This window comes from Rana temporaria, chromosome 7 (assembly GCF_905171775.1).
Source record: "Rana temporaria chromosome 7, aRanTem1.1, whole genome shotgun sequence".
In the NCBI taxonomy this organism is placed as follows: domain Eukaryota; kingdom Metazoa; phylum Chordata; class Amphibia; order Anura; family Ranidae; genus Rana; species Rana temporaria.
The window spans coordinates 177,178,689-177,191,250 of NC_053495.1; the positions used below are offsets into that span (position 1 = coordinate 177,178,689).

A 12,562-nucleotide genomic window follows, 5' to 3' on the forward strand; every position below is an offset into this window, starting at 1 on the left:
AAGGGTTGCTTTCTTACTGACCACTAATGTAAGGGGCATTTTTACCTTTGACCCCCAGCTATTGGTTTCAGGTAAGAATTCCCGGAGACCTGAAAATTTTAGGGGTTTCTATGGGGTAAAAATTTAAAATGTAAAAAACAAAAGCTGTTCTAGATAACACATCTTAAAAATTAATGAACAATGAGCAGAAAAGTTGAGTGCTTCGCCTATTGCACAAAAGCTTCAACCATCCCTTAATGCCCGTAGCCAGTTTGGTTTATCCCTGGCATTGTCTGTGTGACATGGTTGATGGAGTTTGAAGCATGCATTAAATAATGCCATTTATTCTTCATTTTATGCAAAATATCCCCAAAGAAAAACATTGATTGCAAGCACTATGACAGCGTTTATATTGCACACATTCTTCCATAAAGGGTCTTCTTCAATGCTAGTCAATTTTTTCTGCAATGTTTGCTCTTCTTCTTTGGTCAGTTGGACCTTAGGCTGCATCGAGGTACCACATAACCAGTAGTAGAGCTTCTTCCACCAGGGGTATGAAGGGGCTGTAATTATAAAGACTTATGATATTCAAGGCTTGTACAAAGGATTCAATTAGCGGTTCACCGAAATGAAAATTTTAGTGTCTAAACCGAAAATTCAGGATACATTTGGCTGAAACCCGAAATTTATGGGTTTTTTTTAAGAAATATATATATTTTTATAAATAAGTGTGTTATATTTTACTTTTTAATTATTATCATGAATATGAATTTATTGTCGAACATTATCTGCACCTTTTGAAGCAGTGTTACAAATTCTGCTTGCTGCATACTTGGTCAGTTAAAAAACTGCACCAAAAACACACCTCTCTATTGGAATGCATTGAAAACGCAGCAGGAACGCATCACAAATGCACCCGTGTTGCATTTTCTGGTGCATTTTTTAGTCATATGACCTAAGAAAAACATACCATAAGCAAAGTAAAATTTAGAGGGCATTTTTGGCAGCCATTATTTTTGGCGGCCGAAATATCAGTGCATTACTAGATTTAATTGTTGTGTTTTTCACAAATTATGCATAAGGCCGTGTACACACGGTCGAACATGTCCGCTGAAACTGGTCCGTGGACCAGTTTCCGCGGACATGTCCGACCGTGTGTACGGCCTAGCGGACAGGTTTCCAGCGGACAAAAGTTTCTTAGAAAGCTAAGAAACTTGTCCGCTGGAAACATGTCCGTCGGACATGTCCTATGGTTAGTACACCTAATCGGACATGTCCGCTGGTTATGACGTGTAACCAGCGCCCCGAAATCCCGCGCATGCGTCAAATTTATTCGACGCATGCTTGGAAGCATTGCACTTCCATGTTTGAGAACGTCGGTGTCTTCTACGTCACCGCGTTCTCTGTCCACAGGGATTTTGGTCTGATGGTGTGTACACACATCAGACCAAAAGCTCCCAGGAGACATGTCCGATGAAAACGGTCCGCAGACCGTTTTCATCGGACATGTCTCCTCGTGTGTACGGCGCCTTAGAAGTGGCCTAGGCTGGTGATAAGGAATAACTATTAGGCCTCGTACACACCAGCGGACAGTCCGATGAAAACGGTCCGCCGGAAACTGGTCCACTGGCCACAGGTGACCTGACACTGTCGAATGTTCTAAGAAGATTCGACGAAGCAGCTAAACTGTACTACGCCGTAATCGTACATTTCCGGTTGAATGCTCCGCCTACAAGCTATAGTAGAATTCTAATGTTGTATGACTAGTAATAATTATATTTATTATTATTATTACTAGTCAACCAACATTCGAATTATTCTATAACCTATAGGCCGAGCATTTGAACATAAATGTTCATTTGTGGCGATCGTATGTTTTTAGCTGCTTTGTTGAATCTTCATGTCTATATAATGTTGAATAATCTTGGACTAATAGAGTTAGGTTAGGCACATTCGACCGCAGGTTCGATAGACACAGATCGCTATTGTCACCGTCATGTTGAATCTCCTATCTATATTGAACTGTTGTCGAAACAAAAAGAAAGCATTTTTTATGTCAGATCTTTCCGATTTCGGATTCTGCACGTTCGTTATCATTTCTTAAAATTTGAGACATAAACAAGCCTCCTGGAATATTAAAGGATGGTGAGATTCAGGCAATCTAAGCAAACTCTTATAACTCGCATTGTATGTAACATCATAAATAAGGTTTCCATCAGACCATGGAGAACTCCGACGAACAGAATTTGCTCATGTTCCCCATAGATCTGTAAATATGTCCCAAAATAGGAGAAACAAATGGCTATATCTTAGTTTAAGCACTCACCTACATGACCCCCGTTCTGTTCCTGAGTAGAGGAGACAGCATCTTCTGTCTGTGGTATATCATCAGCTGTGTAGCACAAACAGTCAAAATTCTTATACAATAATATGGATACATAAAATAGACAATTCATACTTATCCTTGATGGCAACACACATTACATACATTATTGTGTTGTAATGCCATCGATTTTCAATGACACCCCAGTAGATTATTGCTGTATAACTGTTACTCTAGCACAGGGGTCTTCAAACTGCGGCCTGCTGGCCAGATGTGCTTGCCTTTATCCGGCCCTTGGGGCACTATTCCCTCCAATGACACCAAAGACAGAGCACAATTCCTCCCACTAACACCAAAGATAGGGAACCAATTCTCCCACTGACACCAATGATGGGGCACTATTCCTCCTACTGACATGACTGATGGGGCACTTTTTCTCCTACTGACATCACTGATGGGGTACTTTTTCTTCTACTGACATCACTGATGGGGTACTTTTCCTTCTACTGACATCACTGATGGGACACTATTCCTCCTACTGACACCAGAGATGTGGCACTTTTCCTCCTTCTGACATCACTGATGGGACACTATTCCTCCTACTGACACCAATGATGTGGCACTTTTCCTCCTACTGACATCACTGATGGGGCACTTTTCCTCCCACTGACATCACTGATGGGGCACTTTTCCTCCTACTGACATCCCTGATGGGGCACTTTTCCTCCTACTGACATCACTGATGGGACACTATTCCTCCTACTGACACCAATGATGTGGCACTTTTCCTCCTACTGACATCACTGATGGGGCACTTTTCCTCCCACTGACATCACTGATGGGGCACTTTTCCTCCTACTGACATCACTGATGGGGCACTTTTCCTCCTACTGACATCACTGATGGGGCACTTTTCCTCCTACTGACATCACTGATGGGGCACTTTTCCTCCTACTGACATCACTGATGGGGCACTTTTCTTTTACTTTTTTTTTACTCCCACTGAACACCAAGCCTATGGTATTGTTTACTCCCACCGATGCCAAGGCATTTTCTACGCCCACTGACCACAGTCTGGCCCCCCCAAAAGTTTGAATGGCAGCAAACTGGTTCTTTGTTTCAAAAGGTTGAAGACCCCTGCTCTAGCGCAGTGCTGTGCATTGTGGTGCACTGCATCAAAAAACATAATGCAGGTCCTTTTTTGGTATTGGCAACTCATTCAAATAAACACATGAATGAGCTGCACCAATGCAACGCATGTTAATATGCAACATGTTCATGCAGGGGAGGGCTGGCAGCCTTAGGCCTGGGGGGCAAGTCCAGTCAAGTGGTCCATAGAGCGTGGAAAAGTGATGGATCGAGGAAAACAGTCTAAGATTTTTCATGATCACAAGAGTCCGCACAGAGGCCCCCCTTACATCAGAGTCCGCACAGAGGCCCCCCTTACATCAGATTCCGCACAGAGGCCCCCCTTACCTCAGAGTCCGCACAGAGGCCCTCCTTACATCGAAGTCCGCACAGAGGCCCCCCTTACATTAGAGTCCGCACAGAGGCCCCCCTTACATCAGAGTCCGCACAGAGGCCCCCCTTACATCAGAGTCCGCACAGACCCCATATACGTCAGATCTGATGTAAGGGGTGTTCTGGGAAACTTGATTTATGGGTGCATGCTGTGGACTATTGTGTAAAGAGGGTCTCTGCTCACCAAAGCATGCCCCTTTCCCCTTTAACAAAGTCTACAGAGCACCCCTTTTTATACACTGGGAGGCAGGAGAGACTAGAGAGGGTGAGCTTACCAGGATGGAGGCGCAGGCAGGCTGTCTGATGCTTTTTTGGGTTCAAACTTCCTGTTCAGTGCCCACACATGCCCAGGGAGTGTGGGCAGGGCAGACTCAGAAGGAGGAGGAGCAGATGAGCTCTATCTCTCCTTGTGTCTGTGCAGAGAGAGAAGGGGATGTCAGCGCTGGTGTGCGCTGAGGCTGAGCTATGTGTGAGACGAGACATAGCTCTGCTCTGCAGCCATCTACCTTGGAGCTGACACAGGCACGGCTGCACAGTGGAAGGTGAGCAGCGGCTGTGACCTGTGTTAACAGAGCTCCAGCAGGCATATTCCTGCTCTGCAAAAACAGCATTTGGCGGTGGCGGCCGGTGGCTGTGCATAGTGTCACCAGCCCGGGGGGAGATTTCCACCCTGCCCCCCCTGCCAGCACTCCCCTGTGTTCATGTGCATTACCATGTGTTCATTTTTGCACCACAACAGTTTGAATGGGTACTAAAAGAAAAGCATGTGTCCTGCACAGAGCCCTGAGCTCAACACTTCCGGACAACTTTTTGATAATTTGGAATGCTATTGCGAGCCAGGTCTTCTCATCCAACATCAGAACCTGACTTTGCATGTTGGGGAGAGCCTTCCCGAAAGGGTGGAGGCTGTTCTAACCACTAGGACCGCAGATCCATATTAATGCCTATCGTTTTGGAATGGTATGTCCAAGAAGCTCATGTGTGATAGTCAGGTGGCCAAAAACCTTTGAATAAATTGTATACCGGTAATTGTTTTGATGAAGTTACCTAGCTTCTGCTCCACCTGGGGGCTGTTGATGGTGAGCTCACAAGCATCTTGGGATGAAGACATCTGACTATTAACATTCTGATTTGGGTCTTCTCTTGTCCACCAAGTTAAACGAGCAAGCTGAACAAAATATAAACGGAGCACAGTCAATGACCAACTCTTCAATTCACAGATATTAGAATTTTATTATTATTATTATTATTATTATTATTAAATAAACAAAGAGTGATGCTCTGTACTAGTTTTTTCATTCACAAATAAACATATGAGACATATTAGTTATGAAAAAAGGTTGCAAGCACTTAAGACGCTTGAGATAGGGAGATATGATTTCAATTTACAAATATTGTACTGGTGACCCCACAAAAGGGATAAAACTTTTTTTTCAGAAGGGAGTTTAACCAGACACGTGGCTGCTCATTAAAATGAGAAGAAAAGAGGTTTAACCTTAAACTGCTTAGTTACTTCCCACTGAAAGCTGAATGTAAAAAATAAATAAATAATATATCGCCCCCCCCAAAAAATGACTCAGGTTGCTAAGGATGCGGCGGCCGGCTCCCTGGCCCCCTGCTTAGCAACCAGCTATATACTCTGGCCTAGATTCAAGAAGCAATTGCGTCTGCGTAACCATAGTTACGCAGCGCAATTGCTTACTTGCGCCGGCGTTACGAATGCTCCCGATTCAGGAACCTTGTTACGCCGACGGCAGCCTAAGATATGACTAGCATAAGGCTCTTATGCCAGTCATATCGTAGGCTGCATTCTTACGTTGGCCGCTAGGGGGCGTTCCCATTGTGGTCAGCATATAGTATGCAAATTGAATACCAACGCCGATTCACAACGTTACGCGAGCCCTGTGTACGCAGTTTACGTTGTTTCCGTCCGTCGGGTTTCGCGTAAGGCTGCCCCTTCTAATAGCAGGGGCAGCCAATGTTACGTATACCCGTCGTTCCCGCGTCGCAAAGTTTAAATTTTACGTCGTTTGCGTAAGTGAATCGTGAATGGCGCTGGACGCCATTCACGTTCACTTTGAAGCAAATGACGTCCTTGCGACGTCATTTGCCGCAATGCAAAAGTTTCCCGACGGAGCATGCGCCCTACGCTCGGCGCGGGAACGCACCTAATTTAAATGATTCCCGCCCCCTACGGGATCATTTAAATTGCGCGCGCTTACGCCGGGCATTTTGCTGGAGCGCCCACGCAATTTACGGAGCTATTGCTCCGTGAATCGAGGGTAGCGCAGATAATTTGCTGGGGGCGCAGGGCAAAAACGGTGCCCTGCGCCTACGTAAAAACTGTGCAAATCTTATACCCCAGTGTGTTTTACAGTGCGTTTAACAAGAAAAAAAATATATGTAAAATGCATGAAAACTGCATGCAAAAACGCATAGAAAACGCTGGTTTAAAAATGGAAAATGCGCTGAAAAATGTGCCTGAAAAATGCATCAAGTGCAGCAGCAAGTCAGGGACGGTAAAACATTTTTTGGATTACTGAGGCCTCGTACACACGACAGAGAAACTCGACGTGCTTGGCACGTCGAGTTCCTCGTCTCGTTTTGGGATGAAGCCGCCGAAGAGCTCGGCGGGCCGCCTTCTCCTATAGAACAACGCGGCCAACGAGAAAATAGAGAACATGTTCTCTATTTTCTCGTCGAGCTCCTCGGCGGCTCCATCGAGCCAAAACTGTACAGACGACAGAGATTCTCGGCAGAATCCGGGTTTTGACCGAGTTTCTCGGCGAATTCTGCCGAGAATCTCTGTCGTGTGTACGAGGCCTATGAGGTTTGTGCATCACAGTCTTACGTATGCAAGTGGTTAAGAGGGGAGGATATGGGGGTTCTAATCCCTTGCCCCCCCCCCCACCATAGATTCTGTCCACAGTGCAGGCTGGTGGTGACTTTAAGGGGTGAGAGCTGCACAGCCCAGGCATCCTTTCAACAGCTTACCGCTCAACCCTTGGTGCCATAGATGGATAGCCTGGCGCAGAGAAAGAAGAGTAAAAACTGGATTGTGTGCCCACTGGACATACAGAGCAGAGTGCATAGTGCAGAGAGCCAGAGAAGGCCAGAGGGATGCAGGAGTGTGTGCAGTACAGAAGAGAGAGCCACCAGATTACATGGGCTGTGCAGGGAAGAGAGAATCCTGAAGGGGCAATAGAACTTCAGGGTGATAAAAGGTTGGGCTGTATATGACATACTTCTGACCACTGAACTTTTTATAGTCATGGACTATGTCACGGACTATGTTATTCTATGTCTATGTCTTCTGCAAGGTAGGCTGTGTGCAGAAATTCATACATTTTGGAAGAGCGGTGGGGCGGCTGCATACAGAGGAACCGATCTCTCCATTTTCCTACTGCAGCCGCTGAATGCCTGCTGGAGGGAGAGAAGAAAAGCGGGCATTCAGAGAGAAACACTGACCTGCTCTTCTGGAATGGCCGGGGTGCACAAACTAATCACAATGCAGACAATGGTTGTCAACCCAAATAGAATTATTGTAAAGTACAAGTAATGCACATCCTTGAGGATCGACGGTCGACTGTCCAACTGTCCGCACTTTGGTTCACCATACACAAAATCCATGACCATCCGGATGAATCCAATTAGCATCCCAATTATCAGGGCCCAAAACGCACCCTTTAAACACAGGAAAATTAAAGGCTTTTAACTTGTAAAGTATGCATTGACAGTTCAAAGAGGAACAACATTTAATTTAAATAGACACATAGAAAAACAATTCAGGCCAGATGAAAATCTAAATATATGTAAAAATTGTAAAAAAGAAGCAAAAATAAATACTGCATATAAAATACACACACTTGTACTAAGAATCCTAATGGATAGTAATGAGACTTTCAAGGTGCTATTAATAGATCAAAATACAGGTATTGTAAAAAACATTTTATTATACATACAAAAGAAAAAAAATATACAAAATAACAGTGTCTCCATACAAATGTTCCACACTTATCGTTCTACATGTTTCGCGATACGGCTTCGTCAGGAACTAATCCATATGACGAAACATGTAGAACGATGAGGCCCCGTACACATGACCGAACATGTCTGCTGAAACTGGTCCGCGGACCAGTTTCAGCAGACATGTTCAGTCGTGTGTACGGCCGACCGGACAGGTTTCCAGCGGACATTTGTCCACCCGACCGTTTTCGAGCGGACAAATGTTTCTTAGCATGCTAAAAAAACATGCCTGCTGGAAGCCTGTCCGTCGACATGTCCGGTCGTCTGTACAGACTCACCGTACATGTCCGATCGGCCGCCATCCCTCGCATGCGTCGAAGTGATTCGACGCATGCGTGGAAGCTTTGAACTTCCAGGGCCGCGCACGTCGCCGCGACATCGTCGCGGGCGGACATGTCTGCTGAAAGCGGTCCGGGGGACCATTTTCAGCGGACAGTCCGTCCGTCTGTACGAGGCCTAAGTGTGGTATACCTGTATTTTGATCCCTTAATAGCACCTTGAAAGTCCCATTAGTATCCAATAGGACTTTTTGTAATATCTTTGTTCATAAAGGGATGATGGTGCCAAGTAATTAAAATCATAATTGACCATTCTAAGTTACATACACCTATACTAAGGCTTAAATCCTGTCAGTTCTTTTTTCTCAAAAGTTATATCCCAATTGGAGGGATTTTCCTTTCACTTCCTGTCCAACATAAAATACATTTGGACTAGGATTACCACCTTTTCTTCAAGCCAAACCCGAATACTTTAGAGGCACAGGGCATATTTTATTTTTTTAAAGTATACACTATAGGATTATAAAAGACCTGTAACATCATTGGGTGCCCCAGGGAGAGTGGTAATGCAGCACACTGTGGCAAACAATGGATGTGACCAAACTGCTCTTGCTGACATCATCACCTAGTGTCCCATTGATGCCAAACCTGCCCTTAGACAGCGGCCCAAAACTCCCGGATGGCAACAAATTTTTGTGTGACTATCTCAGTTACTTGGGGAGCCACAGTCCAGTCTGAATAATGTGTCTGGGTTTCAGGCAGACTGAAACCTGGACACATAATTCCAAACCTGGACTGAGGTAAATACCGGACAGATGGCAACCCTACTTTGGACGCAAAATGTGGCAAAGGTTGTGTTTGACACGCTTTGCCTGCGATGCACGCACATCTCAGTAGCACTTCAGTAGAACACAGCCTCAGAATTCTCATCCACAAATGGGCTTGTGTTTAATGTGTATTTCAGTCTGAGGAAAACACTAGAAACTTCAATAAGATATGTCAATGTGTTCTGGAGAAATACAATTCTAGGCCAAATTTTTAAATCACCTGCTCATTGACCCTCTTGAAGAAGATAGCAAGAATAAATATGGCAGTCAGTGGTGGGGTCAAGTAGCTGTTGATAGATTGCACATAGTCAACTATTCCACTGCTCACGTGTTGGATGACGGGGATCCACAGAATGCTGATAACTACAAGGATTGCGGTACAAACTCTGAAAAAAAAAATTCATGATCAGATGCCTTTAAGGTTTTGAAAGGTCCTGGACCAGGCTGCAGTACTGAAAGCTAAACTTTAAACTATATGTGAGGGAAAAAAATAAAATAAACCTGACCCCCATCAGGGAAATTTCCACCTCATTTCCTGTCCCTGCAACACCCCAGTACAATTATTGGGACAGCAATAAAAACACTGTCATACGTTTAAACTAGGGTTGTCCCGATACCGATACTAGTATCGGTATCGGGACCGATACCAAGCATTTGTGCGAGTACTTGTACTCGCACAAAATTGTCCCGATGCCTGTCCCGATACTTGGTCGGCGGCGAGCGGACTCAGTGGGTGGAGAGGGCGAGCAGCATCAGTAGGCGAATCAGGGCCGCCTCAGTGGTATGGCAAGCAATGGGGCATTTTTTAATCAATCAATCTGCTCAATAACAATACAGATGTAAAAACAAATCTGAAATAAGCTCCAACAAAAAAGCAAAATGCATTTTGGTTGGATCTATGCTTTAGCTGCCATTCATTCTTCATAGAAATCAATGGTGTTACGGAGTTGTCTGGTGGGGTTGTGAATAACAGAAAAAGTGTCTGAACTGAAGTACAGTATGCATCAATTATGTATATTCTTGTCCATCATCAAAAATGTTGTACTGCACTAAACATTAAACTTGACTGGTAACATATTGAGAGGAGTTTTTTGGGACTTTTTAGGTGCAGAAAATACACAGAAATATAAAAAAATATATAAATAAAATAGGTTAAAATATGAATACTAAGAATATGCATGCATCATACATACTAGGGGGAGTACAACTGGGGGGATCTGTAGTGGAGAAGGATCTGGGGGTTTTAGTTGATCATAAGCTCAATAATGGCATGCAATGCCAAGCTGCGGTTTCCAAAGCGAGCAAAGTCCTTTCTTGTATTAAGAGAGGTATGGACTCCAGAGACAGAGATATCATTTTGCCCCTGTACAAATCATTAGTAAGACCTCATCTGGAATATGCAGTTCAGTTTTGGGCACCAGTTCTCAAAAAGGACATCGGAGAACTGGAGAAAGTGCAGAGAAGGGCAACCAAACTGATAAGAGGCATGGAGGAGCTCAGCTATGAGGAAAGATTAGAGGAACTGAATTTATTCACTCTTGAGAAGAGGAGAATAAGGGGGGATATGATCAACATGTACAAATATATAAGAGGTCCTTACAGTGAACTTGGTGTTGAGTTATTCACTTTACGGTCAACACTGAGGACAAGGGGGCACTCTTTACGTCTAGAGGAAAAGAGATTTCACCTCCAAATACGGAAAGGTTTTTTCACAGTAAGAGCTGTGAAAATGTGGAACAGACTCCCTCCAGAGGTGGTTCTGGCCAGCTCAGGAGATTGCTTTAAGAATGGCCTGGATTCTTTCCTAAATGTACAGAATATAACTGAGTACTAAGATTTGTAGGTAAAGTTGATCCAGGGTAAATCCGATTGCCTCTCGGGGGATCAGGAAGGAATTTTTTCCCCTGCTGTAGCAAATTGGATCATGCTCTGCTGGGGTTTTTTGCCTTCCTCTGGATCAACTGTGGGAATGGAGTTGGGTGTATAGGATTTTACTGTGTTTTTTAATTTTTGTTTTTTTATTTTTTGTGGTTGAACTGGATGGACTTGTGTCTTTTTTCAACCTGACTAACTATGTAACTATGTAACTATGTAATACAAAATTACATAAAAGTACATTCAAAAGATGATCTTATAATACAAGCAAAAGGTGCAAACTGATTAGATCTCTACATGTTTCGACATTTCAATGGCTTCTTCAGGAGATTTTAATACCAGGCACTGCATATATGAGCACTATAATGAGAAATAGAGAATTTTAGAAAACCAGACACACAAGAAAATATTTTTGAACAAATTGTGTGTATGGTTTTCTAAAATTCTCTATTTCTCATTGTGATCACATATGCAGTGCCTGCACCTAAAAAGTCTCAAAAACTCCTCTCTATATGCTACTACCCTGTTTCCCCGAAAATAAAACAGTGTCTTAAATAAATTTTTGCTCCCAAAGATGCGCTAGGTCTTATTTTCAGGGGATGTCTTATTTTTTCCATGAAAAAGAATACGGTACACATTTATTGTTGAACAAATGTCATTTTAAGTGAACCACCTCCCTGTGCCAGTGGACACCTTCACCAGACATCCCCCCCACCCCTTTATCAGACATTTCCCCCCTACCTCAGTCACCCCTGTGTGTCCACACAATGTGCCCGACTCCTGCTCCGCGCTACTCACTGTCTAATTGTGAGTAGGCCAGACTCCGTCAGGGCAGAGCGAGCAGCAGGCGGCAGCTTGTCCTGGTGGCGGCGCAGGCTCTCTGATGAAAAGAGACCGCACACTTCCTGTCTGCTCCGTCTGTGCTGCCGCCAATAGTGAGCTGCTCGACGGCGCCCGCTGCTATGGTCCAGGGTACAGAGTTATGGTAGCTTTGGGGGGCCTTATTATCGGGATGCCTTATGTTCGTGGGAGGCCCTATTATCGGGGAGGTCTTATTTTCGGGGGATGCCTTATATTTCAGCGAGAGGCAAAACTGTAAGTAGGTCTTTTTTTCGGGGGATGTCTTACATTCGGGGGAAACACAGTATTTAAATAGGGATGTGGTGCTAATTTGATTCTCAGTTGCCCAGCTAAAATCTTTTCTCCTTATTAAATTTGACTTCTAGATTACTGCATTATTTATATTTGTGTCTTTGACGTTCTGGGTTAAAAAAAAAGCATGCTGAATGGTGCTGGCTGTCATTTATCGTGGAGGAGGGCCAACATTGGTAAAGGTTTTTGTGTGTGTGTGTGTGTGTGTGTGTGTGTGTGTGTGTTCCAGGCATCGTTTTAACCAATAAGGAGCCATACTTACCTACCCACAATTACAAGCTCCCGATCCTTTGCATTCTTGCGGAAATATAACCAGATGTCCAGAGTGAAAATGGTGCTGGCACTATTGAAGATGGATGTGAGTGAGCTCATCAGGGCAGCCATGATTACTGCTATCATTAACCCCTTCAGTCCTAAATACAGAAGAGAACAACAAAATCAGACAGGCAGCTGGAAAATGATATGTTGCCTCCTCAATGCCCGTTTTAACCCCAAAAAGGCTGAACCACTGCACTGCAACTGCCTGCATCCAATGTCATTTTTAGTCGCTAGTTTATTCAATAAATGTTCCCCACTGGTGT

The 12,562-nt window shown here is 44.1% G+C and overlaps 1 protein-coding gene across 1 annotated transcript in view; it reads right to left on the minus strand.

The window, feature by feature from the left end:
- Window positions 1–267: 267 nt before the first annotated feature.
- Window positions 268–12,562, minus strand: part of LOC120946230 (sodium/glucose cotransporter 4-like) — a 41,898-nt gene continuing 29,603 nt past the window's right edge. The window contains exons 8-13 of the mRNA XM_040361054.1: window positions 12,244–12,394; window positions 9,175–9,340; window positions 7,292–7,507; window positions 4,871–4,991; window positions 2,306–2,371; window positions 268–542 (exon numbers count right to left, since the gene is read on the minus strand). Coding sequence (XP_040216988.1) covers window positions 334–542; window positions 2,306–2,371; window positions 4,871–4,991; window positions 7,292–7,507; window positions 9,175–9,340; window positions 12,244–12,394 — 929 coding nt within the window. The 3' untranslated portion in view covers window positions 268–333. The remainder of the gene's footprint in view (window positions 543–2,305; window positions 2,372–4,870; window positions 4,992–7,291; window positions 7,508–9,174; window positions 9,341–12,243; window positions 12,395–12,562) is intronic.